This window comes from Callorhinus ursinus, unplaced genomic scaffold, assembly GCF_003265705.2.
Source record: "Callorhinus ursinus isolate GAN/ISIS: 27379988/994484 unplaced genomic scaffold, GSC_fseal_2.0 scaffold13, whole genome shotgun sequence".
NCBI classification, from domain to species: Eukaryota; Metazoa; Chordata; class Mammalia; order Carnivora; family Otariidae; genus Callorhinus; species Callorhinus ursinus.
Genome location: NW_027397075.1, coordinates 41286232 through 41313128, shown reverse-complemented (window position 1 = coordinate 41313128; position 26897 = coordinate 41286232). Strand labels below are relative to the sequence as shown.

At 43.3% G+C, this 26897-nt stretch overlaps 1 protein-coding gene across 2 annotated transcripts in view; it reads left to right on the top strand.

Moving 5' to 3' along the window:
• The window catches only part of LAMC1 (laminin subunit gamma 1), a 123363-nt gene that overhangs the window by 64214 nt on the left and 32252 nt on the right, over positions 1 to 26897 (top strand). For both annotated transcript variants that reach the window (XM_025878030.2, XM_073900126.1), the window contains exons 2-6: positions 16185 to 16489; positions 20947 to 21077; positions 23010 to 23176; positions 25601 to 25789; positions 26610 to 26727. In XM_025878030.2, coding sequence (XP_025733815.1) covers positions 16185 to 16489; positions 20947 to 21077; positions 23010 to 23176; positions 25601 to 25789; positions 26610 to 26727 — 910 coding nt within the window. The remainder of the gene's footprint in view (positions 1 to 16184; positions 16490 to 20946; positions 21078 to 23009; positions 23177 to 25600; positions 25790 to 26609; positions 26728 to 26897) is intronic.

Sequence of the window (26897 nt, the reverse complement as noted above, 5' to 3'; positions counted from 1 at the left end):
CCAACCACCTGGCATGCAGTAGTTTTAGCATATTTTTGCGAAATGAGTAAGTCAGTGAATGAAGAACCAAACAACAAACCAGGCTTACCTAGGCCACTGTCTTTCTCGTATAGGATTGCTGCTTATTTTACAAGTCAGACATTTCTGTCCCTTTAAAAAAACAACAAAAATGCACCTCAAGGTGAAGGGGTAGCAGACGATAAGACAAGACCTTCTGGTCCTCTCAAGGTTACTGTCATGTCTGTGTGTGTGTATGTGGACATGTAAACAAAACATGCAAAAATAAAAGATAATTCCAGGTACTGGTAATCCAATGAAAAAAGTGCCATGAACATGACTTACAGAGAACGGAGTTTCCCAATAAATAACCAAATGTCTTCTCTTTAGTAGAAATCTAACTTCCAGCACCGGGCATTAGTCCATCCATCCCACAGAGAGGAAATCCTTGCTACTACCCTGAAGGCTTATCACGTGCTCATGGTTGAAGTTCCGGAACCAGAGCTGCTAAAAAGAACTTCTTTGGAAGGATTGGTTTAGCCTCTTAAGGATGCCATGTTGATGAATGGAATTTCTGGCCTTTTACCTTTAGGAAAAGGGGTTTTTTCCTTTGATCTTGTTAAAGGCTGCCACAGATAGGCTCTTTTGAAAAATATTGTCCTGGTTTTAAAGTAATTGGAAGAAGGTCTTAAAAGGCATCATCTTAAACTTTGTCAGTGTCCAGGAAACATCATTTCATTATAGAATTCTGACCTGCTGTGTGTAAAAGATGAGTCAATCTAGTAAACAAGTATTTATTGGGCACCTGGTTTGTGTCAAGGACAGTGCCTGAGGGATGGTGGGTTACAACTCCCTTATGTCATAAAATCAATTTAGTGAACTGTAACTAGCATTTTATAACAAATGGAGACTAGAATAGCATATCAAATTGCATCATAGATAGTATCAAATTTGAGTTTCAGTTCTGTGTGTATGTGTGTGTTCGGGATTGTAATATAAGGTGCTGTTTTTTTGTTGTTGTGCTGTTGTTTTTACTGTGTGTCATGGTCAGAAAAGCTTGAAAAATACTATAGTAGAGGATACCCTAAAAGTACAGATACATTCCTTAGCTTTTGAGTAAGTTACTGTCTTGTAGGGTAAAAGAAACTTACACAAAGGAGTGAATACTCAAGTACTGAATTCTGTGATTTGGACAGTAGGTGCCATGGGTTCAGGAAAGTAAGATGATAATACAAGTGTCAAGTGTCATGGAGACCATAGTACCTGAACTCAACCTGGAAAGATAGGTAGGGTTTGGAAGGAGTAAAGGCTAGAGGGTGACTCTGAAGTGAGAAATGGTATATGGATAAAAACCATGGCAAAGCTGGAGTAGAGGTGTTAGATTATGCTGGAGAGTTTTAGGATATGGTTTGAAGGCATAAAACGAAGCACAGTTGTTGAGATTTATGGATGCCTTGCAATAACATGCCTAAGGAATTTGCACTGCATCAAGTAACTCGCACAGATTGGTAAGCTGGGGAGTGATAGGATGTAGGATGGGTTTATACGGTATTTTCCCACTCCTTCCCAATTCCTCTTTGGTCCTGGAGCTCCTAAGGGAATTTCTTCCAGTTGGGTGTTAGATACCAAGTCTCTGGCATCAGATCAAAGAGAGCTAGAAAGGACTTTGGCCGTCCTCCAGAATGTAAATAGAAAGGTAGAACAAGTCCCATTGTGGTACGTGTGAAATACTCCCATGGATGAGAACTGTAGTACTGTCTGTTTAAAATATAGTGAAGGATGGATTTGAAGAACATTTCTTCTGATAGCACTGCTAAATGTTTGCTCTCAATGTAGAAGGGAAAGCAGATAAGAAAGGCTTATGTTTTTGAAGTACTAGGAATCTGACCGACCTACCTGAAGCATGCTATGTGAATAATTTGTCAGATGGTCTTCTCCTTGCCTTCGACATCCCCTCACTGAATGTGGTATATACATAATGTATAAAAACAGTTTCAGTAGTGATCATAAAAAGTTTCTTCTCGCTGGAAAGGGACATTGAAAACTCTTGACTACTTTCTAATTGAAGAGAATTTAAAACAAGTTTCTGGAATTATGTACATTAAAGGGAAGGTGATTTAACTAGAAAAAAAAAGCATATTTGAACACAACTATTTAATCTGTAACACTAAATACGCCAGTAATTTAGATTGACTTCTGGATGGAAGTTTTGATTCTTGTTGTGGTAGATTATCAAATGTTCTAAACTGAGGCTATACTGGAGAATATTCAGTGCTTAATTCTTTAGAAAAAATAAGCAGATGCTTGCATCTGGGAGTGCAAGATTGTTTACAAATAGTCTAGGGAGATTGCATACATGTTAGATATTTGGTGGGGCTGTAATTTAATAAGGAACGCAATAGCAAGTTCAAGCACAGCCCATGAGAGATGAAGGGATGTGAAGGACACAAACTTTGGTTTCTAAAAGATAGTGTATAGGGCGTGTGTTTCCATTCCTCTGCAAAGAGGGTGGAGGAATGAAAAATGAAGAAGGTATTCGTTCATACTTATCCCACGAAGGCATCTGCTCACAGTCAGTCACCTGTGGAGAGAGTACCAGTTGGCAGAGTATTTTCACGATGTAAATATCCATCCGCTCAGAAGAGCCACGGCACAAGGTCCTGTGTCAAGGACCACATTCCTACCTGAGGACACTGGAGGGAGGTTCTCGCAGAGATCTCAAGGGGATCTACTCGTGTTTTCCACTTTTTTTTTTTTTTTAAGATTTTTTCTTTATTTATTTGATAGGGAGAGACAGAGTCAGCGAGAGAGGGAACACAAGCATGGGGAGTGGGAGAGGGAGAAGCAGGCTTCCTGCCGAGCAAGGAGCCCGATGTGGGACTCGACCCCAGGACCCTGGGATCACGACCTGAGCCGAAGGCAGACGCTTAACCGACCAAGCCACCCAGGCGTCCTTCCATCCTCTCATCTTTTAACTGCTGATCTTTTTGCCTGTTCATTTGCCAGGAAAGAAGAAGATGGCATTTTTTTCCCCTATGTAGTAATAAGTAATTCTTGTATCAGACATATTAGAATTGTTATTAATCTCGTAAAATTTTTGAATAAACTTTCTGCTTGTTTTTTTGTGGCAACAGAGGAAAAATTTAGATGCTTGGACCAGATTTTAAAACAGTATGCCCTGCAGACAAGAGGTAGAAGATGTTTTAGTAATCTTTGTTCTTACGGTCTTTGATTTCTTAGGTCAGTATTGGCAACTGTCTTCTTTGCAAGGCCACATAGTGAATATTATAGGCCTTGCATGCTCTCTCACAATTGCTCACCTCTGCCCTTACAACCACAAAGCAGCCAGAGACAGAGTGCAAATGAATGGGCGTGGCTTTGTTTCAGTAAAACTGTTTACAAAATAGCTAAATTCAGTCTGCAGGCTATAGTTTGTCAGCCTTAGATTCTAAACTACTAAATGTGTGTCCTAAGGCTTGAGTCTGGAAGGAGAGGGGATCAGTTACTTCAAAGTATTTCTGAAATGAAAGGAAAGCACTCCCTGCAGATGAGATGTGAATGCTCTGAGAGTATGGAAAATCCAGAATATCAAGTCTGAATTTTTAGACTGTTCTTAATGCTTCCTCAGTCAATCTCTATCTCCCCCTTTTCTCTCCCTCCCCTTTTTTCCTTCTGGCTCTCTGCTCCTCTCCCTCTCTCCAATATCAATATGAACTCCTGGTACTTTGCTCTTAAGCCTCCCTTCACATATATATATAATTACCACAATACAGTTACATATATATGAAATATATATTTTTTTAATACCTGAAATTTCTTCTCTGAAAAGTAAATATTTTCTACGCTGGTCTTGAGCCAACAGAACATAACACCCTGAAAATGCCAGCATTACCGACACAGACTAGGATTAAACAAGTCTAGGCTTTTAGACAAAGAAGGAAAAGCGTTTTCTTATCTTTTTGAGTGTCCTGAAGCAGAAGTGAATTCTTTGCTTCCAGATTTGCTTCTTGCCATTGAGAATTGCTGTTGGTTTTGTTATCATTTTATTAAATATTAGTAATTGTCCAGAGAAGGAAGGAGGAAGCACAGGACCCAGAGGGGATGGGGAATTTGGTTTACAGGGAATCCTGACCAGTATCTACATGGAAAGAATAGCACTGTGAAACCCCCAGCAGCAGGAGACTTCTCAAAAATCAGTATATTTCTACTTGCCCGGGAAATAGGGCCTCGAGGGTATAAATTGACTGACAGAGGAAACTGGCATGGAGAAAAATGTTGGCGAGTTTGGGTTCAGCTAGTCTAATCACCCGGCCTCCCGGAAGGGGAAGTGAGCAACCTCTGTGAGTGTAACATCTGAATGTGTCTTAAGAAGGACCGCAGTGATTCTGCTTCGCCGCTCCTGCCTGCACAGTTAACGCTTGCAATACATTTCGCCTTGAAATCCTGAACTGTGAAAATCAGAGTCACCACTCATGGGTGCCTGAGTTCACTCTGCAGGGCAGCACGAAGCTCAGAACTCTTTTTCTGCCTAAGTCTTTGAAGGGGGAGAACCAAGATGAGGAAGAGTCGATAGTAGGGCCATATTCCTCCAGTGTAATTATACATAAAACTCAGCCAGGGTGCTTTTTAAAAATACAGATTTGGGGAACTCACCCGGAACCTATAAAAATGGAACTTCTGAGGTTGAAACGCAACAATTTGCACTTTTTCAGAAGTTTTCTACTTCTACAGATTCTGACAGGCAGTCTGGTCCTTACCATGGGCCAGATGATGGGACTACTGCAGCAGGAAAGCTTACCCCTGGGCTGGCTCTACTGGGGAGTGGCCTTCCAGAGCTCCTGTGGTTTTGAACCGTTTGGATACCAGATAGCTCTTTAATCTAGATACTCACAGTGACCCCTGTTAATTCCATTATTTCTTCTTTCTTGAGAGAAATCTTTGAGAAGTCTCAAAGAACTTTACTGTGGACCAAAGTGGGTGTCTCTTTCATACTCTATCTTCACCACCAGGGAAGAGGCTCACTGTTCAGTGTAAATTCATTTGCTGCAATGGATCCTTCCCATCCACCTAACACATGCTGTCTTCCTACCTTAAAAAGCAGTTTCTCCTGGAACCCCCTCTTCTCTCCTCCATCTACCACCTTATTTCTTGATAGCCAAATTACTTGGAAAATTGTCTTTATTCACTGTCTCCAATCCCTGTCAACACACACACACACACAGACTCTCTCTCTCTCTCTCTCTCTCTCTCTCTCTCTCTCTCTCTCTCTCCAGCTTTCATCCCTTTCTTTCTACCACACCAGCTGTCGTCAAGGGCAGCAGTAACCTCCAGGTTGTCAAATCCAGTAACCGATGCTCGGTCTTCCATCTTTCTCAGCCTTTCAGGAGTATTTGGCTCTGTTGACCATTCTCTTCTTAAAACAGCTTTTAAAACTTGACCTCTGGAATTCTACTCTGTTAATTCTCTTCTGCTTCAGTGGCTGTTCCTCTTGGAGTCTCCTTTGCTGGGTCCTCCCTCTCTCCCCCCACCTCTAAAAGTTGGTGTGTCCCCAGACCCAGTTCTGTACCTCTCCTCTATCTGTATCTAGTCCCTAGGTGTGTTGATCTAATAACACTATGGCTTTCAATACTGTCTGTATGGTGGTGACTTCCAGATTTCTCTCTACTGCTTGGAGCTCTTCCTGAAACCCAGACTTGTATATCTTAATTGTCAACTTGACACTTAACACTTAGAAGTTCTATAAGCATCTCAAACTTGAAATATCCGGAACTGAACTCCGCATTTTCTTGCTCTCCATCTCCACACCTGTTCCTGCTGTAATCGTTCTCAATAAATGGCAGCTTTATCTTTCTAGTTGCTTCAGGCACAGCCTACACTCCAGTCCATCAGAAAAACTGGTTTGCTTTACCCTCAAAATATGGCCAGAATCTGATCACTGCTCACTGCTCCCAGCCTGGACCAAGCTACCATTACCTTGTGCCTGGGTGATTGCAAAAAGCCCCTCATTAGCCTTGTTATCTATCTGTGGTCGCCTCTATAGTCTGTTGTCAATAAAGCAACCAGAATGATCCTTTTAAAATACCACTCAGGTCATGTTACTCCCTTGTACAAAATCCTCCAGTGGGTTTTCATCTCATTCAAAGTAGAAACCAAAGTCTTAACAATGGCCTACAAGGCCTACTTGATTGGCAGTCCCTCCCTCCCGTCGGTTTCTCTGACCTCGTCCCCTACACTTTCGTTCTTCACTCTTAGTTCTGCCACACTGGCCTCCTCACCCTTACCCAGAACTTGCTCCTGCCTCAGGGTGTTTGCATTTGTCCTTCCTAGAATGTTCTTCCCTCCGTGCCTCTTTCACTTCTTCAAATGTCCCCTTATCCAGGTCTCTGATGACAGTGTATTTATAAATGGCCCTTCTTTGTGCTTTACATCTCCACCTTATTCTTCACTGTGTTATTTAGCACATAATGCATAACATTTTTGTTTTGATTTGTGATTGTCATTTATCCCATACTTACCCCACTCCCTACTGTGCTGTCAGCCCCACAATTTTGGGACCTTGTGTGTCTTATTCTCTGCCCTAGCCCCAGTGCCATAATGGGCTCAGTAAATATTTGTTGAATGAATGGAAGAATTTGGACTTGGAATTGTCAAGACCATTTGGGCTATTATCCTTGACCTAATGAGTGACTGTGGTAGGAAATTAAGCAATTGTGAAAACTGAGAAAGATATTTTGGTATTTAACATATTTTATGGTATCTGTAGTTTTTTCTTCTTTTGAGGGACAGATACAAATAGTATATGATCTAGGGGAATAAGGGGCAAGTTTATTAGGAATTAAAGTAGAAAGTAAAAGGCATTCTAGCAAAATGAAGGACTGAGTATTACAAATAGCTCAGTAGACTTTCACTTAAATTCACCTAACAAATAGTTGTTGAATAAATAAAAGTACACTGTTGGTCAACTTTCTGTGACTTTGGAGGGGAGGGGTTTACCAGAGTCAATCTTAGTCTATCATTGCACCATTGTAACTGTATATTAGGATCTTTTCTCTCCCAGATTTTCTCACTATTCTTCTAACATTCTTTACTCTTCTGTTGATGAAAGCCAAAAATTAGTCAATTTTCAATAGTGTATGGATGTCACAGAACAAGAAATAGCTTCCCATAAAATTATGGTGTCTTTTTTCTTTTTCATCTCTTAACAATTAGGCATTTTTTAAGTATGGGTTCCTTGCAGCTTGTATTTTCGTTGCTTCTTTATTTCTTTATTTTGTTTCCTTAGTATTATAATTAACTACTTTCTCTATGGGATTCCATTAAATTCCACATGTCAGTCAATTCCTTGTAGTTAGAATTCTGTTGTTCAGCAGAGTGGATTTTTTCCTCTGCTTGGATGAGTGGGAGTAAATGCTGGCTTCATTCCTTTAACTTGGCTCAAGGATTTCAGGCATGCCTGTGACCCACTAGCCTGAATTAGGGCTGGTATTGAGTCTTATAAACATGAGGTTTGGGTTAATAAAGCATAGGCCCAGTTGTTGGCTTGGAATCTTATTGGGAATCTTATTTCTTCTGGTGCAAGTTTCAAATAAAATTATAAAATATACAATTTAGGATAAGTTTATTTTGTGTCTAAATAATGGAAAATATCTGTCTTCCACAGTAATTTGCACCTATTTGAAATTACCCTCCAGGACCATTTGCTATTCTGGTCTTCAGTTAAGAATTCTGTCCATATAGTGACTGTCTGATGATCTCGTATTTAATTAGTGTGTTAAGCCAAATCACTTTTGATCCTTCTGTTTGCTGAAGAGTGTATGGCATTTCTGGGGTATTGCAGTTGGGTAATCCAAGCAGGGAGGTTTTATTTTTTGTGGATTGCTATACTAGGTTGGTGCCATGGTCTTATTTAGCAATAGCACCAGGGGTAGTTTGTGGGGGGAGTGGTAGGAAGAGAGCACTGTCTTCTTTGGCTTAAATTGGTACTTTATGGAAACATCTAGTTTTCCTAAGATTATGGGTTTATCTTCCCCAAAATCATGCCAGTCAACTTCAAAGCTTTTTCCCCCCGTAGCTCCATTGTTATAGCCATAGCACTGTTTTTATGAACAGCTTTGGTATAGACTTTTAGCCTTTTTTTTTTTTTGAAGATTTTATTTATTTATTTGTTGTTTGTTTGTTTGTTTAGAGTGCAGGGGGTGGGGCAGAGGGAGAGGAAAGGGAGAGAGGACTTCAAGCAGACTCCACGATGAGCACCGAGCCTGATGCAGGGCTCGATCTCACAACCCTGAGATCATGACCTGAGCCGAAATCGAGAGTTGAATGCTTAACTGTCTGAGCCACCCAGGTGCCCCTAGAATTTTAGCTTTTTTTTTTTTTAAGATTTATTTATTTGTCAGAGAGCACAAGCAGGTGGAACAGCAGGCAGAGGGAGAAGCAGGCTCCTGCTGAGCAAGGAGCCCGATGCGGGGCTCCATCCCAGGACCCTGGGATCATGACCTGAGCCAAAGGCAGATGCTTAACAACTGAGCCACCCATGCGCCCCTAGAATTTTAGCTTTTAAAGGAACTCTAACAGGGAGTCTGCTACCCCCTCTCACTCTCCCTCTGTGCGATCTGTCTCTCTCCCTCTCTCTCAAATGAATGGGTAAGATCTTAAAAAAAAAAAAAAAAATAGAGTGTCTGGGTGGCTCAGTTGGTTAAGTTCTGCCTTTGGCTCAGGTCATGATCTTGGGGTCTTGGGATCGAGTCCCACGTCAGGGTCTCCACTCAGTGGGGAGTCTGCTTCTCCCTCTCCCTCTATGTTCTCTCTCTCTCATGGGTAAAATCTTTTTAAAAAAAATTAACTCTTAAAGTGATTATCTTCACTGCTTCTTTATCCACCTGCTTTGTATATTTCGTCATGGCAGTTTGCGATGGAGACTCTCCATAGTCCAGCGCCCCTCATCTCATCATGTCTTTCTGTCAGGACAGTGGGTCGTGTGTGATAGGAGGTGCTTATTGCATGTATTTAGGAAATTTGGACTATCGAAGCATTTCGTTTAGTCATTTGAATTTCAGTTACATTTCTCAAATTGTAAATTCCGTCACATTTGCTTTAATAAATTCAATTTAAAATGACTATTTTATACAAAGCTAATACGGGTTGCTTGTCCTCATTCGTAAGTTGCGCTGATTGAGATGTGCTTCGTATGGAATTGTCCCCTTGCACTGCTGGCCTTTAGCTGATTGACAGAGGGTATGAAAAAAGGAGCATTGACATTTAAGGGAAAGCAATGGGAGAATACGTTTTTAAAAACAATCTATTTTTTTTAAGATTTTTATTTGAGAGAGAGGGAGAATGAGAGAGAGAGAGCATGAAAGCGAGGGAGGGTCAGAGGGAGAACCAGACTCCCCCTTGAGCAGGGAGCCTGATGGGGGGCTCCATCCTGGGACTCCAGGATCATGACCTGAGCCGAAGGCAGAGTTGCTTGACCAACTGAGCCACCCAGGCGCCCCAAAAACAATCTATTTTGAGGATGAGTTTTGGACAGTAGAAAGTAGCTTTTCAGTAGGCAGTCAGGACTGGGTTTTCGAGCAGTGGGCATGAACTCCACGTACCCACATCACTTCAACACATTCTGTGTGTGACTGTTCCTCTTTATGCTTTCTGGTTACCCATCTGCGTCTACTTGAGGATCCCACATTCAGCATTAACTTGGCCCTGGGTCATCTTGATTGGCCAGGTGGTGTTTGTACCATCTGTCTGCCGGGATGGAATGATAACAGCTGGTGCGCAGCTGTACATGTTGTCCTGGGAACTCTTATTTCAACCAGCGGTTATACTAACAAAAATGAAAACGTCTTCAGATCGCTGCTTTCTGCGACTACTGTTTGTGTTAACTGTTTGGAGAACCCCATTGCGTAGCCTAAACGTCTACCATCTCTAATTGACTTTATGTACTACAACCTTATTACAAGTTTTATATTCCTCAGATCAAGTTTGACTTCAAGGAGAGCGGTCCTTTTCTGACTCTAAGGAGTTAGCGCATGAGAACAATAGTGAATCAGTGAATTCCCAATTTGATACTTTAGAATGAACTAGTTTTCTTCATTGAATTCAGGCCATGGAAGGGCATTTTGAAGTTTTGTGAAATTCTGTATAGCCATTGTCATTCATTACTTCACTGTAAAGGGGGCTGTTTCACAAGATCCTCATGGAATTCTTCTGAGCTGCACATAACAGAGAGGCATTTATGTTCCCCAGTAGTCAGTTCTTGAATCCAATTCCAAGGCAGGAAGGGTTTCTCCCCTACTCAGATTAGAAATACTTCACCACGTAGGAGGCTTAAGCAGAATTCCTTGGTTTGGCCCTGAATGAACAAAGGCTAGATTCTCATTGTTCAGATGGCTCCCTCCCCTTCCCTCATTCCCTCGGCCAGCCTGAACTGAAGGATTCAGAGCAGGAAGTATTAGTTAATTTCGTGTGCTTCATTCTAAACATCTGTACTTGAGTCTTTTTGTTTATGGAAGGAATGTGGCAGGGGGAGGGGGGAAAGCAGTAGAATATTCAGAAGCTAAATATTTTCCTGAGGGTGTGTATATCCATGGTTAGTCTTCATGCTCATGAATGCGGGGCGGGGTGGGGGGGGAGATGTTCTATTTGTATAGTTGCTGAATACTTTCTAGACTTCTACTTGCTGATTTTGTTCATTGTTTAGCTTGGCCTCTTTACCTTAAAGTCATACTGTCTACGTTCACATGCTCCCACAGTGTAAAAATAGTAGAGTGGCTCTCATTGGACTGGAAATCAGAAGACCTGGTCTTGTCTTCTATTTATCTACCATTTAGATCTTTTTACTTTGTCCACTGTGAAACTAGTAGGATGGATAGATAAAGAGTAGGGAGGTATGGAGCGGGAGAGAGAGAATGAGAGTGAGCACACCTGACGGGTCTCAACTGGTAGCTGTTTAATGGAATAAAACCCAGCTCCTTAGTTTCCCAGTTCTTGATTATCCATGACTACATACAGGTGATGGTGGATGGATCACTCAAGACTTGACCCTTCTCCATTTTCTGTATTGGCTTCCCGATTTATTCAGATTACATTCTAAATTCCTTGAAGTAATTTCAGTCCCCTTGTCTCTTAATTTTAAAGGGGGTGCAAAGTGGGCTATAGAAAACTACACCCGCACAAAGTCATGACCTCCTACTTTCATCTCGGCTGCCCTGTCTCTTCCCAGCAAGCCCCCTTTTCCTCTGGTCCGCTTCCTCTGCTGGCCTCTGCAGGGGCTCTTATGACGTCTCTCCCCTTTCTGCAGATATTCCCCACTGGCTTTGCTCTCACCCCCTCCCCCTTAGCAGGTACCTTTGATTTTCACTGCACAAAAAAGATGAAGTCATCAGAACTCTTCCAGCTCCCGTCCCTCAAAATCTACTCCGTCACTTGCATTTGCCCCCGGCTGGAAAGCAAGGGTGCGGGGTTTCTCCTGTATGGAGCCAGTCCTTTCACCAGCGTAGGATCCCGTTCTTATTGCCCAGCCTTGTTTCCACATCCAGCCTTCCCCCTTTCGGCTGACTCGAGCACAGCAGCATGTAGTACAACCTCCTCTCTCCTCTCTCAAAGAACAAAAAAGAAAAATATTCCTGGACCCAGTGTCCCATCCCACTGTTGTCTTCCCCGTCCCCTTCAGTCCAATGTGGTTGACTACACTCACTGTGTCTGCTTCCCTGCCTCATATCTGCCGTTCATCTTCCATCCCACCAACCCTGCCCACGGGGCCACTCTCCCTGAGTATAGCAGCGACCTGTTTGTGGCTTGAAGCCAGTGGACATGGCAGTCATTGCCTTACATGACTCTCAGCGTATTTTAACACCGTTGATGACTTCCTTCTCAAACTCTCTTGCCTTCTGTGATACTGATCTTTTCCTTGCCGTCCCCTCTCTGGCCTCATAGTGTCTCCTGCTGTCCCACCACCTACTGTCTGTGCTTTAAATGCTGACACCCCTCAGAGTGATCTCAAAAGTCCGCCTTCTCCTCACTCAGCACCCATGCCTCGTTAGTCTCAACCATACCCAACCTTCATTATCCATCTACCGGCCAATCTGTATATCTAACTCAGACATCGCCCTTGGGCTCTCAGACCACTCACCTCCAACTCCCTACCGGACGTTTCCTCTTGTTTCGATGATCCACAGATACCTCAAAACTAGGATATCCAAAATTGAACTCCTCTCCCCATCCTACCCTCCACCCCAGCCTCCAATCCTGCTTAACCTCCTCTGTCCTCTATTTTAGTGGACGGTCCTACTCTCCATGTACTTTTTTTTAAGTTAGGAAACTGAAACTTATTTTTAATCCTTCCATCTTACTTCCAGACAAGAAGCTTTGACAGTGAAACAACATGTCCATAGACTAAAAGTAGAGGAGGCTTCAGAAGTGGCCCCTCTCCCCCTTACTGTCCATCGGTTACCAAGTTACTACTGAGGTCGACTTCCTACACTTCACCCAAATCCACTCATTTCTCTCCATTCCAGCTGTCAGCCACTGTCATCTCCAGGACTCCTGCCGCATCTTCTTAACTATTCTCTCCACTTTTAGTCCCGTCCCTTCCAACTTCATCTCTACCCAGTGGCAGTGGCCAGAGCGATCTTTTTAAAAGTCAAATCTGGGGGCCCCTGGGTGCCTTAGTTGGTTAAGTGTCCAACTCTTGATTTTGGCCTAGGTCATGATCTCAGGGTCATCAGGCTTTGCACTCAGTGCGGAGTCCACTTGGGGTTCTCTCTCTTTCCCTCTCTCCTCCTCTGCCCCTCCCTTGGCTCACACTCTCTGTCTTTGCCTCTTTCTCTCTCTCTCTCTCTCTCAAATAAATAAAATCTTAATAGCAATAAAAGTCAAATCTGCTCATGTATTTCCTATATAAATGCTTCAGTGGCTCACCATTGCCCGTAGGCTGAAGTTGCTCTTGAATGTGGCCTCAGGCCTGGTCTGTTCTCCTTCCCGGTGAGCCCATCTCCAGCCACACTCCAGTTCTTGCTATACTACGTGACTCTAACTCCTCAATGATCACTCCTCTGTGTTCTCTGGGCTTTTCATACATGCTGTTTCATTTGCCTAGACAACTGATCCCTGTTTGCTGAGGTCATTCCTCTGCATTCCTCGGGTCCTGGACGTAGATGTCTCTTCTAGAAAATGTTTTTTGACCCCGCAATTCCAGCTTCGGTGACTTTCCTCCATGCCTCCCCAAACTTTGTGCATTTCCCCTGTCAAAGCACTCATCACATGGAATTGCAGTCGTCTGTATCCACTACTGGATTGACTTGATCTCTGAAGGCAGTGCCTGTGGCCGTCTTATTATGTGGAATGTGTGAGCCTCCTTTGCAGATGGCCACAGAGCCCTTTTTCTCTTCCAGCTGTGACTGTGGGTTGAAATGAAAAAGGCAGCTCTGAAAACAAGGCTTAGTGAGGTAGGACCAGCACCAGCAAACTAATTTGCTTCAAAGTTTAATGCTAGCCAAGTTCCTTACTCATGTTCTGCCGCCCATTGCTCTGGGTCTGTGGCAGCAGTAAGAGTGGCTACCTGAGCTGGTTTCTTTCAGAATGTGGCTCTGTGGTGCAGATTTTAGTCTGGAACACAACACACCCTGCTTCATTTTATCTTCTCTCCTTTGACCCAGTCTCCTGCAGGTTGAGTTGTTAAAGAACAATGAGATGTCAGAAATGGAGACAGACTAGGAAAGCAGGGGTAATCTGTAATCCACAGATTAGTGAATAAGCCTTTGAACATCCCAAACCACCTGTTGCTGAATACAACCCAATTGTTTTACCATTCCAGAATGTCTTAGATAGTCTCTGGAATGCCACAGATACTATAAGTCCATACCCTCATTCAAGGGTAACATTTTAACATTTTTGATACAGTAAAGAGATAGAGGTTACATTTTCATTCTTTTAACAGGTGGGGTGTAAACTGGCAAAACCTGTGTCTAGGCAAAATGTTTTACTGCATCATAGGTAGAAGATCCAGATTTGTATAATATTCTTTGGCAACTGTACATAGTCCCTGGTACAATCAGACCCTTATATGTGGACATATCCAGGATCCTAATTCAGGAATAATCTTCTAAACTCTATTATAATAATGCCTTATATTTGTATAGAGTTTTACAATTAACTAAGTACATGCAAGATCTTAGTTTGACCTTCCAGCAACTCTTTGAGGTAGGTGGCTCAGGGGTCATCACCCTTGTTTTTGCAGAGGAGAAAATGGCAGAGCAGAAATCACACAGCTAGTAACTGAAGGAGCCAGGACCTGCGCTCAGGTCTCACAGTGCCCAGTCCTGTGCTCTTTCCATCATGCGACACACCTTTGTATTCAAAATTGTATGTGTGTGAGTGTGTTTCATGTATATGGGGGACAGTTAATCAGACTTCTCTTTTTTAAGATCTGGACCACCGAAGAAATAGGTATGGCTCATCATATTAGTTTTATTGTGGATAATATTGGATTAAAAATAGAGCCTGGACACATGACTTCCGTGGGCTTTCTGCTCTTCCCCCTGCCCCACCTCGCCAGCTCAGCTGGACTCATCCACGTGGCCCCACATCTATTGGCAGGACAGCCGCTGGCCTCCCTGGTACAGGGGCCAATGCGCGGTCTTGCATTGAGGAGAGGGGCCCTCAGGCGGCTGGAGAGTGAGCTGAGAAGATTCCAGGCCACACGTGACCACCCCTCCTTCTCCCCTAGGGATGGGTGTGCCCGAGGAAGGAAGAGGATGGCGGAAGTCTTTCCGCAACCCTTCTGAGAGGGTGTGGGAGTTCCTCTTCTGGGCACTTTGTGGGACAGGACGAGTATGGGGCTTCCTGCGGAATCAATTCGCCTGGGGAGGAAAGACTGGAAGCTCCTTGAGGGCAAGGACCTTTTACGTCCAGCACATGCTGTCCCCCCACGTATATAGCGTAGGACTGAACATGTGGTTGTGCCCAACAAATACTTGTTGACCAGTCTGTGATCTTCACTATAGCATAGAAGTTGCAGAGAATAAATATTGTCAGAGATGGAAAGACCCAATTGGTGAATGAAAGGTGATTTAAAAACAGTTGCACTTTGTCTTTTTGACCCACCTGAAGGCATGCTGGCTGGCAGCCACACTGTCCCAGCCATCAGACCATGCCCGGGCTGCCCCAGCAAGCTGTCTGACTAGGGGCTCTTCCTCCAGAGCGGGCACCCGAGTGGCTCCTCCCTTTTGCTGCCCTTCCCTGCTCAGTGCTCGGATCTTGCATATTCTTCTTTCAACATATGCAAAGAACTTTAAACCCCCCCCTCTCCTTTTCTCTCTCTCTCTCTTTTTTTCTTTGTTCAGCTGCTGGAGGAATTTTTTCTTCATTCCTGCTCTACTCCCTGCCTCTTCTCTTAATCACTGTCCTTTTCTTTCTCTCCTTCTCAAATTCCTCTCTTCACTTGGTAGATAAGTAGAATAGTGCTCATCGAGGGAGATCAGAGGGGGAGACGAACCATGAGAGACTGTGGACTCTGAGAAACAAACTGAGGGTTCTAGAGGGGAGGGGGGTGGGGGGATGGGTTAGCCCGGTGATGGGTATTAAGGAGGGCACGTTCTGCGTGGAGCACTGGGTGTTATGCACAAACAATGAATCATGGAACACTACATCCAAAACTAATGATGGAATGTATGGTGATTAACATAACATAATAAAATAAAAAGAATAGTGCTCATGGTAGTCTTTCTGCATCAAGAAGTGACATTAAGAGAGTGAGTTTTTCAGTACCTTGAAAGTTTCCAGAATACCCACCGAGAAAGCCAGCAAATATTTTCTTTTCTGTTTTTTAATTAAATTACTTTTGCTGAAGCACCAGCACTAAGAATAAATGCACCTTTTTATGCAATTTTCATTTATAGTGTGAGTACAGTGCTACCATTTTTCATGGCAAATGGGATTTCAACAATGCATACCTTAAACAAGCTTTTATGAGCCAAGTTAGAACCCAGCTATAACCTGTCATTTCTGTGGGAAAACGCACACTATTTCCAGGTTTAGAATCGCCTGTTGGACACAGCCAGTGTGTTGTGGGTTCTGGAACCATCTTCGTGTAGGGTGTATCCTTCCTTTGTCAAGTTCCAAAGCAACTTGGGAATAGAGGAAATTTCTTTGCTTCATACGTATGACTTACGAACTTCATGTTTGTCCCACAGGAAAAGCTTTTGACATCACATACGTGCGCCTCAAGTTCCATACCAGCCGCCCAGAGAGCTTCGCCATTTACAAGCGTACGCGGGAAGATGGGCCCTGGGTTCCTTACCAGTACTACAGTGGCTCATGCGAGAATACCTACTCGAAGGCAAACCGTGGCTTCATCAGGACAGGAGGGGACGAGCAGCAGGCCTTGTGCACGGATGAATTCAGTGACATTTCCCCTCTCACCGGGGGCAACGTGGCCTTCTCAACTCTAGAAGGAAGGCCCAGTGCCTACAACTTTGACAACAGCCCTGTGCTGCAGGTAATGCATCCAGAAGCTGGCTTTGTAGTCCTTTAGTTCCCCCACATGCATACAGGAGGCAGGAAGATTGTTGGATGGGGGCCTGTGGTCCCACTTCAGAGGTAAGGGTATGGCTAGGAGATTCCAGGTGGATTTTATTCTGCTCGCCTGTATATTCTCAGTATGTGAAGGAAAGTAGCTTTGTTCCTGCCACCCAGGTGGTGGTCTTGTGTTCTCATGTACCTGTCAATGTATTCTGGGATATAAATTTTAGAAATTTTTTAAAAAACTGAACAGTTTTAACTTGTGTCTTTACTTGCAATGGAAACGTTTTGCTTCTGACCTTTCAAGGAGAGTATTTGAATCTACCCATTCTTTTCTTTCTCTCTTTTTTTTTTTAAGATTTTATTTGAGAGAGAGGGAGAGCGCATGTGTGCACATGGCATGCGTGCATGAGCGGGGGGTGGGGAGGGGTAGGGGGAGAGGGAGGAGCAGACTCCCTGCCGAGCAGGGAGCTCGATGTGGGGCTCGATCCCAGGACCCTGAGATCATGACCTGAGCCAAAGGCAGTCACTTAACTGACTGAGCCACCCAGGCACCCCATGAATCTATCCATTATTTCCACAACCTTCTTTATCTCTTCCTTCATTTGACCAAAGGAAAAGTGTTTTTTAGTATTCAAGAAGGGGACCAATTGAAGCAAGATATTTAGGAATGCCATCTTCCTTCATTATTGTGCAAGGACATGTGGACTGGGTTTGTCTGGCACTATTGTCACTCATAAAACCTTCTCATCACCTGACAGTACTGCTATTTGTGACAGGATATAAGTGTAGGTACCCGCGGTACAGTGCTTGAGCATCACGACAGAAACCTTTCCCCATTTAAGCATAGAAAGAGTTAAAGTTTTCTTTTTTCTCATAAATTCTATGTAATATTCCTCATACACCATAATTTGGAATCTTTCTGTAACACAGAATTGGAGATGCTTCTGTCTTTTGGCTGAAGTTGACATCTAAGTGGGGGCAGCCTGCCTGTATGAACTCACTGAGACAGGAAAGACTGGATGTGGGTTTGCAAACTCTGTGTATGTTTTATGAAATGCTGTTGTCATTTCTAAGTAGGGAGAAATAGGGAGTCCCTTTATTCTGGGCTTTATGCTTTTTTTTAAGATGTATTTATTTATTAGAGGGAGAGAGAGCGTGCATGAGCAGTGGGTAGAGGGAGAAGCAGACTCCCTGCTCAGTGGGGAGCCCGATGTGGGGCTCAATCCCAAGACCCTGAGATCATGACCTGAGCCGAAGGCAGACGCTTAACCAACTGAGCCACCCAGGCGCCCCTTTATGCTTTTGTGGCTTCCAGTCTTTCTCTTGAGGTTTATTATATTCAAGGACTCTTTCTGATTTGGCCATGTGGTTCTGGATGGTGGCAAAAGATGAGACTATGTTTCTCTATGGGTCTAGTTCTTCCCTTCTATTGTATTTCTGGAGTTTGCGGGGAGATTGTGAATCTTGATCTTGCTGAACTCTGAGGTTCTGGTGAGCAATGAGTATGTTTGCAAAGGCCTTTCAGTAAAGTGTTTCTTGCAATGGTAATAAGATGTGTTCAGAATAATGAGTAGAAAGAATAACTGATTTTGATAGATGAAAAAACAGAAGACGGAATGTATAGGGGAGATGTGATCTACAATTTTTTAAAGTTGATCAACTAGCAGACATTTGCTAGCTTAGTTTCTTCCTATACCAGTGATTGTATTTGACGATCCTGCTGAGGCAGTGGTACGGGCAGCAGGAAAAAGCAGTGACCTGTGTGACTGTGTTGTTCTGGCACCTCTGCCAATTGGATGCCTCATCAACCTGTCTTGAAGCAGTTCCCCCAGCTGTAGGAATTCTTATGTTTGCTACTGTTTCCCCCCCGCCCCCTCAAGTAAACTCTACACCCGACGTGGGGCTCGAACTCATGACCCTGAGATCAGGAGTCACATGCTCTATCAGCTGAGCCAGCCAGGCGCCCCTGATGTTTGCTACTCCTTATTCCACAGGAACTCATGAGACTAAATGTGGTAGAAATGGTATGGGCATCTGTAATAGATCTGGTCAGTTGCTGTCGTTATGCAAAGACATTAATTATGTGTCTCTGGATGTAAGAGTTCTGGTTTTCATACGCAGTTGCCAAGGAGGGTTAGCTGATCAGACTTCAGCTGATTTCACAATGATAACTGATTTGGCAGCTTAGCTGATATGACCGTCTCTCCTCAGTGCCTCCTGTGCCTCTCTCCAGAAGCTGTGATCTCCCAGATGGGAGAGGAGACCCTTCCTGGTTTCACTGTTTATGAATATTACTAAGCATGTGCTGATTTACAATAATAATCAGCATTTATTATAGCACTTATATAATGTGCCATAATGTGCCGAGCAGTGTTCTGAGCCCCTTAGATAGATTAGCTGTATTTACTATGGATGTATATACACACTCTCTATACTGTTTACTCATTTAACCCTCACAGTAACTCTACAGGTGGATACTTCTGTTAAGCCCATTTTACAAATGGGGCATCGACATCATTTCTCAGAAGAGATCCAATAACTTGCCCCAGATCACCAGTTTTAAGCGCCCAGAACTGGGATTCAAAACCTAGAAAGTCTGGCTCCAGAGCCTGTTCTTTTTAAGATGCCTGTTGTGGGAAAAAATGACTTGGACTCAGCCCTTGAGAAGCTTTTATTCAAGGAGAGCTGTGATAAAGATGAAGCTTGAAGGAGATATAATAAGCATTAAACACAGAGATATGTTGAGCTATTTACATTACAGACGACTCAAAGATTCCTCGCATTGTGGCCATGAGTGGGAGCTGTTACTGGAGTTCCGAGTTTGGATGCAGTGGAATCATCATCTCTTCTCCTTTCTAATTATACTTGGAGGCTTCACGGGGATTAGCTTTTATGAGCCCTCTAGGTTGCTCTCTGTGCCGGGTGTTTGGCATGGTTCAGGCCGTGCTGCTTAATCAGGGGCGTGCCTCCCTGTCTCCCAGGGAGCCTTCTGAAAACACAGACGCCTGCAGACACTTGCCTGGTGCGTCTCCATGGGTGATGCTGACAGGCAGTCCCAGGAGGGGACTTTACATGGTATCTTTGGGTGGTCATGGGTCATATGCCACTCCAAAACTTAGTGATTTGAAATGACCACGATTTATTATTTCTCATGATTCTGTGTTGGTTTGGGCTCACTCACTGGCAGGTCGGCTGGGAGCTGGGTTTCTCTCCCTCTGTGGTCTTACAGCTTCAAGGAGGCTAGACTAGGCTTCCTGGAGTGAAGGCAGAAGTATTCCAAGAGGGTAAGTCCGAGGCACAAGTGCTTATCAGACTTCTGCCTGTGTCACATTCGCTCATGTCCCCTGGGCCAAAAGCAAATCACATGCCCCAGCCCAGAATCAGGGTGTGGACACTGGTAGACATGATTCATTGGAATCATTATTCTAACAGTCCACCACAGATGTAAACATCTGACTAAAATTAGCTCAGTGAAAGGGCATTTATTATAAGGGCTTAGATCTCATAAAACCTAGGGGGAAAACGTTAACTTTCATTCTTCTCCTCTGTCATTATGGTACACCTACCAATTTGATCAGTTGTGGTTTCTTCAGATTTGTTCATTTGCTCAGCAGATGTTACTTGAGCACCTACTGTAGGCTAAGCACCAGGGAAATTGCAATCAACAAATAAGTCCTGCCCTCGTGGGGCTTACAGTCTTGGTGGTGGCGGTGGTGGCAGGCTGGGGGTGGGGTTGTGGTGGTGGAAACAGACAATATAAATAAAATAGGCAAGTGAAATAGGATGTTGGGGTGGGCAGCAATTCAAGGTTGGGTGGCCAGGAAAGGCCTCCCAGAGAAGTGAAATTATGGGAAAGGTCAAGACAAAAACTGCATCTGATTGGTTCTGGCCCATGTCATGATTTATTACTTTGTACTTGGATGCCTCTCCCAGATCTGTCCGTAGCAGATCGGGGATGGAGGGAGAGAGAGATGGTACAAAATGGCCAGGCGGAGGCGATGACCGGCATATCTCATGCCACCATGGTGCTCCATGAGCTCTGCGCTGGTTTCTTGGACTGGATTTGGGGTGCGGATACAGGCTGGAGAGAAGGGACATAAGTATTGAGTACCTCCCGAATGCAAAGCATTTAAAAGTGTATTCATGTAAGCCTCTCAACAACCTTGTGAAGAAACGAGTAGTATTCCTGCTTTTTGGGACTCTGAGTGGTGACACAACAACTTAGATCAAAGAAGGGAGAGTCAAATATTAGGAACTTAAGGGAGTCATTGGGCATTATAACAGATTTAATGCTAGAAAAGGACATAAGTCACATGATATATTAACTATTTGAAAAATTTGGAAAATTTTGTCACATTTATGTCTCTCATCTTCAGCCCCTTTACCTATTTCTGTTTTTTTCTTTTCTTTTCTTTTTTTTCCTCCTGACAGGAATGGGTAACTGCCACTGACATCAGAGTAACTCTCAATCGCCTGAACACTTTTGGAGATGAAGTGTTTAATGACCCCAAGGTTCTCAAGTCCTATTATTATGCAATCTCTGATTTTGCTGTGGGTGGTAGGTAAGTAGACTGTTAAATAACTTTGAAAGTGACTGGAGCTATGGTTTAGAAGTGAGTGTAGCAACTTGCTTACAACCATATTAATAATGTTGTTAGACCTTCTCATTATCCTGGAAACAAAGTAATTAGGTTTTCTAAAACCTTGTCAGATCAGCACAGTTGGTGAATTCGTACCGAGCACCTCAGTGCAAAGGTCTGCTACAGGCCCTCTGAAGCCACCAAGGAAGCATGAGACATTCACCTGCTGAGAAGGACTTGACCTTCTAGCATCCTACAGATGAATGGGGCAGGCGATATATGAACACGTGAAAAATTAAAACACATGTTTTAGATAAAAAGAGGCCATATATCAGAGAATGAGACAGAACTGTCAAGCTAGAGAAGCAGGTGGAAACTAAGCGGGGCCTTGAAGCCTGGATAAGGAAGGAGGATGTGTGGGTGGGGTGCAGGATAGGCATGTCTTGAGCAGAAGTGTAGGGTTGGGAGATTATAGACCTGCTCGGCTTAAGGAACATCTCCTCTGTGAATTTGTAGAGTTGACAGAGTGAAAGCTGACAGAGACTGTAATCAATGAGAAACCATGTACTTTTTGAAGTAGGCCGATGATATCTAAACAGTGGTTAGGAAGATTAATTGCAGACAAGGTGAAAGTAGAGTACCATTGAGAGAATTTATATTCTTGTTATGATGCTGTGATCTGCGTGTTAGGTGACAAATACCTGACATTAGGGTGGTGACAAAAGAATGGAAAGAAAGGAACATTTTAGATGGATTTTATTGTGAAGCAAGAATTATCAGGACTTTAGTCAAAGATGATTTTAAAGTTTAATCTGGAGAATGGTGGTAGTATTAATGAAGTAAATGAAGACGATGAGCTAATTTAGGGAGATGATGAGTTTAGTTGTAGATATGTAAAATTTTAGGTTACTGGGGACATCTGAACTTGTGTACCAGTCAAGGATAGGAGCTTGGGAGAAAGACGAGAGCCGGGGATATGAATTTGTGATTCATCCTGGTCTACTGTAGATGTTTTGGAAAGGTTTGAAATGTCTTACCAAGTAGCGGTGGGAGCTATGTGGCTGATTCTATCTTTAAGGAAGCTAGTGAGGGAAACATCAGGGCACCAGAGCATGTTTAAGTATTCATGGGCATTTCCATGAGCCCTTAGTTTATGATTGTCCCTGCATCTAGGGCTCCTTCGGGGATTCTTGCCCCAAACAACCTTGAGGGAGTATCAGGCTACCAGAGTTGCATATGGTGGTGAGGTGTTGACTGTCTCTTACTACCTTCAGATTGGGATACTTTAAAATCATTATGACAGATAACAGCTGTGACCTAATTTTTGACTTGTAGTATGCCTGCACAATCTTAGGCACGTGAATAAAGCAGCTTCTTGATCCTCCCAATAACCCCATGAAATTCACACTGTCATCATCCCTATCTTATGGGTAAGGCACAGAGGTTACGTGACATTGGTAAGTCACAGGGCAGGTCCCAACCCACGCAGCCGGACTTCAGGGTCCTCGCTCTGCTTAACCTACACGTTTGGCTGCTACTTGATACACACAGGTGACTTCCGGAAGTGATCCCAGAAATTGTAGAAGCCTCCGAAATTGCTAGAGACTTTCTTCTCCTATCTTGTTAATGCCCCCATCCCCTATTAAATAAAGATATTTTGGGGAGGTTTTTGTTTTTGTTTTTGCTTGTTTAATTTTCCTTCCTACCTGAAAACTCAAACTGCCATTACTTAATTTTGCTTAGCTCCTCAGTTTATGGTCTTGAATGGTCCAAACTAAAAAAAAAAAAAAAAATCAAAAAACAAACCAAAAACATTCGGGATTGTGTTTAGTTCTCTTTGTACATCATTTTTCAGCATCCATTTCTGGGACTTGGTGGCCGTTTCATATTTTTGGGTGTCTGTTCTCTTCCTAGGTGTAAATGCAATGGACATGCAAGTGAGTGTGTGAAGAATGAATTTGACAAGCTGGTGTGTAATTGCAAACATAATACTTACGGGGTAGACTGTGAAAAGTGTCTGCCTTTCTTCAACGACCGGCCGTGGAGGAGGGCAGCTGCGGAGAGCGCCAGCGAATGCCTGCGTGAGTCCGCTGAGTTATCTGGAGGACTTCCAGAGCGGGGAGAAGGAATGGTTGACTTCCTTCTGTTCCTCCTTGAAAGGAGAACTGTAAAAGGCAGTGCTGCTTCTCTAACTGGAGAGCATGGAGTGGTAAACTATATGCACATCAGAGGAAAATCATAGATGAAGGCAGTTGGCTATGAATAAAAAAGTCTGTTCATTTTGTTCAGTTTCCTTCATGAACACACATACCAGAGTGGGAGCAGCATCTCCAAGGTTTGGAACTTCGCTTAGATCTAAGTGCTGGGCCAGTGCAGCCTACTATAAAATATGGTTTCTCTAGTTTTGTCTTTGCTGCACATTAAAGTCTTTTCCTACCAGCGTTCATTTTCTCAAGCGGTCAGGGTCATTGACGAACATGTGTTGGGTGTGTTGAGTTCTAGACTGAGACTGCCATTCAGAAGATCATTTCTCAGAGTTATTCTTCCCTTATTTCACTAAAGAGCACGACAGGGAGAACTTTCCTACTTCTCCCATGCAGAGGTGGGTGGCTTTGGGAAGAAAAGTAGATCCTAGTATTTCTAGAAAAGGGTAAAAGAAGAAAGATTGCACATTGTTTTACCCCTTCATCATGGCTTGGTTTATTCTGAACAGATAGAGAAAGAAGCCTCAGGAGAAAGGAACCATGAAACTATGTAATCATGCTGTGTCAAGGACTTAAAAATAAGAAACTTTTAAAGCAGCTATGATTTTTATGACCTTATAAATATTTCTTATCATATACTCTTGAAAAGAATAAGAGAGACACTCTGAACTCACTGGAGTTATTGGCAGAAACCTTGAGAAATGACCAGTATCTTGACTCATAACTATTTCTGTTACTTGCCTAGAGCAAATTTTCTTATCTTTCCTTTTTCTTAGCCAATCCCAGATTTGAAGATAAATTGTACAGCCTCCTAAATTCCTAGGCACTTGCTTGAGCTTCAGTTCTTTTACTGAACTATAAAAGCTAGTATGAGAAGCCACATGATAAAGGTCTTAACAGAAACAGTGAAATGCCCCTAAGATGGGACATTTCAATAAATGTACACATGTGTTTGAAAAGTATTTTGCTTAGTGATGGGGTCGTATCTTGAGTCTTTCCAGGAACATCATGAAAATGTTCCTGGGCCAGCAAATGAACTGAATACTGTTTCTAAATGACTTTGATGAGAAACTAAATCAGTTTGCCTTCCTCCTTGCCTTGGCACTCTTCAGCACTTCAAAGAGTGAAGTTTCTGCAGATTGGGAGAGTACTACAGTATTGTCAGGATGCTGGGGTTGGAGAAGAGAAAATTACAGCCTTCTCTCTTACCAGCTGATGGTGAAGGAGACAGAGCGTCTGCTTTACCTGTGTGTTAGGACAGTGTAGACAAGAGGACTGTCCTGCTTCATAGTCCCAGAGCACCAAAACAGTTAGGTGGGGATGGGCTGGGTGTGGCCGTGAGTGGGATGTGCGGGATAATCTAGGGAGGCTTGAGGGAAGAAAATAGAAAGGGAGCTCTCCAAGTTATTTAACACGACTCTAGTTATTGGTGCCAGTGATTCAAGTTTCTAAAAAGTTTTCAAGTATAATACTATGAAAGAACTGATAATAAAGAAGGGGAGGTGACAAGAAAGAAAAAATATATATTCAAACATTTTTTTTTAAAACAACTTGGTTTATCTGAAATCAAATAAAACTATTTAGTGCTCAAGATACTGCTGGTACTTTGTGTGAAATCCATAATTCTAAGAAAAGAAGTTCTATAACTACATATACTTGTTCTTACAATATAGTTGTGTTCTGCAGGGAACATAGTTACTTAATGGTGGACCTGGTTGGCATTGTGGCTCCCCAGGAGATGGATGTGTCTAGTGAAGCTAGATTTCCCTTCAGTGCTGCTGCCTTCCACAGAGGTGCTAATTTTAACCCATGTGTGTCAGGTTACTCCAGCCTTGCAAGCAATCTGGCACTTCAAAAGTTAGTGTCTTAACGTATTTCAACTGTCTGGGGCCCGAAAAGTTAGGGTAAATTAAAGCCTGAATATAAACTGGCTCCCCGTTGTTAGAGTTGGTATTAGAACGAAGGATAGAGATTCAGAAAAATTACAATTTGACTTGCCTTTCACTTGTGTATAAACAATTACCTGGAGATTTCTAAGGACAGGAATTCCTCGTATTTTATGATGGCACTGGTTTTGATAAGAACATCTCTCAGTAAACTGATAGCCTGGCTCTCTCAACCCTTCATTGACCTCCTGTTTTTGTTTTCAAATGAACAATGCGTCAAGTGGGCGTTCTTATCCTACCACCCATTGTGCCCCAGAGACGTGGGAAGTCGCGGTTTGGTTTGCTTAGAGTCTCTCGAAATGCTGTTCATCAAAGGAACATGGGTCTGACGTAACTTGTACGTTTTGGCCAACAGCCTGTGACTGTAATGGCCGATCACAGGAGTGCTACTTTGACCCTGAACTTTACCGGTCCACCGGCCACGGGGGCCACTGTACCAACTGCCAGGGGAACACAGATGGCGCCAACTGCGAAAGATGCCGGGAGAATTTCTTCCGCCTTGGGAACAACGAAGCCTGCTCTCCCTGTCACTGCAGTCCTGTGGGTAAGTGGCAGGCAATGCCAGCATCAGCCTGGTGGGTTGAAAGACAAGTACTCCCCGCCCCCCCCCCCCCCCCCAGAAAACAAAGCTCTGCTTCCTAGGCCTGAACTCATGGAGTTCAGTTCCTGTGCTCAGGGGAAGAGTGGAAGTATGTGCACTGTCCTCCTGACCAATGACTCAGGAGCTGCCGGACCCCCCACCTCCACTCTGTTTAACCAAGTTAAACTTTCAAATGATTTTCTGGTGTGTATAAATAAGTGTGGGCTTGGCCTGTGTAATGATTCTGTGTAGATAATTAGTAGCCCGATCCTAGAGACCATTTGAACTTTGGGAAAGGTTAGCTGCTTCATGAGTTCTTGCACGTTAATGATTTTGTTTAGTTTACGATCCTTGAAGGGCTGAACTTTCTCAGTATGTTGGTGTGCATTCAGAGATACAAAGTGCTCTGAGTTTGCTCTCCTCTTTCAGGAGTTTGACCTTTATTTTGTTGTGCCTGTAGATACTTAAATTCTAGACATGGGCCTTCAGGAGCCTGTGCTTGCCCACAGAGAAGTGACTGGTTTTGTGTACGGTTGATCACTGGGTGCAGAGTGACTTGTTTTTCAACATTGATGAGCAGGGTGTGTGTCCGGAAAGTTAAAATGTTATGGCTCAAAAGGATATGATTTTGAGACAATTCAGATTTAAAATTGATCTTTCTTCTCTCTGTAACCATCTAGAGATATACATCTTGGGTTTCAGGCATTGTTTTTAGTGACCCATTTTTTTTTCTTTGACATATTTACTGACATTTCTGGTTGTTGACAAGCTCTTTAAATTTTAGGTTCTCTCAGCACACAGTGTGATAGCTATGGCAGGTGTAGTTGCAAGCCAGGAGTGATGGGTGACAAGTGTGACCGTTGCCAGCCCGGGTATCATTCTCTCACTGAGGCAGGATGCAGGTAAGACTTTTCAAAACCAGAGAAAGGGGGCAGAATCTAACTGTAGTTGATCCAGAATAAGAGATATCGTGGCTCGTCTGCAGCAGTATAAACATTTTTCCCCATAGTAATTGTCAAGAATTTCTAGCTGTGGGCGCCTGGGTGGCTCAGTTGAGTAAGCGGCTGCCTTC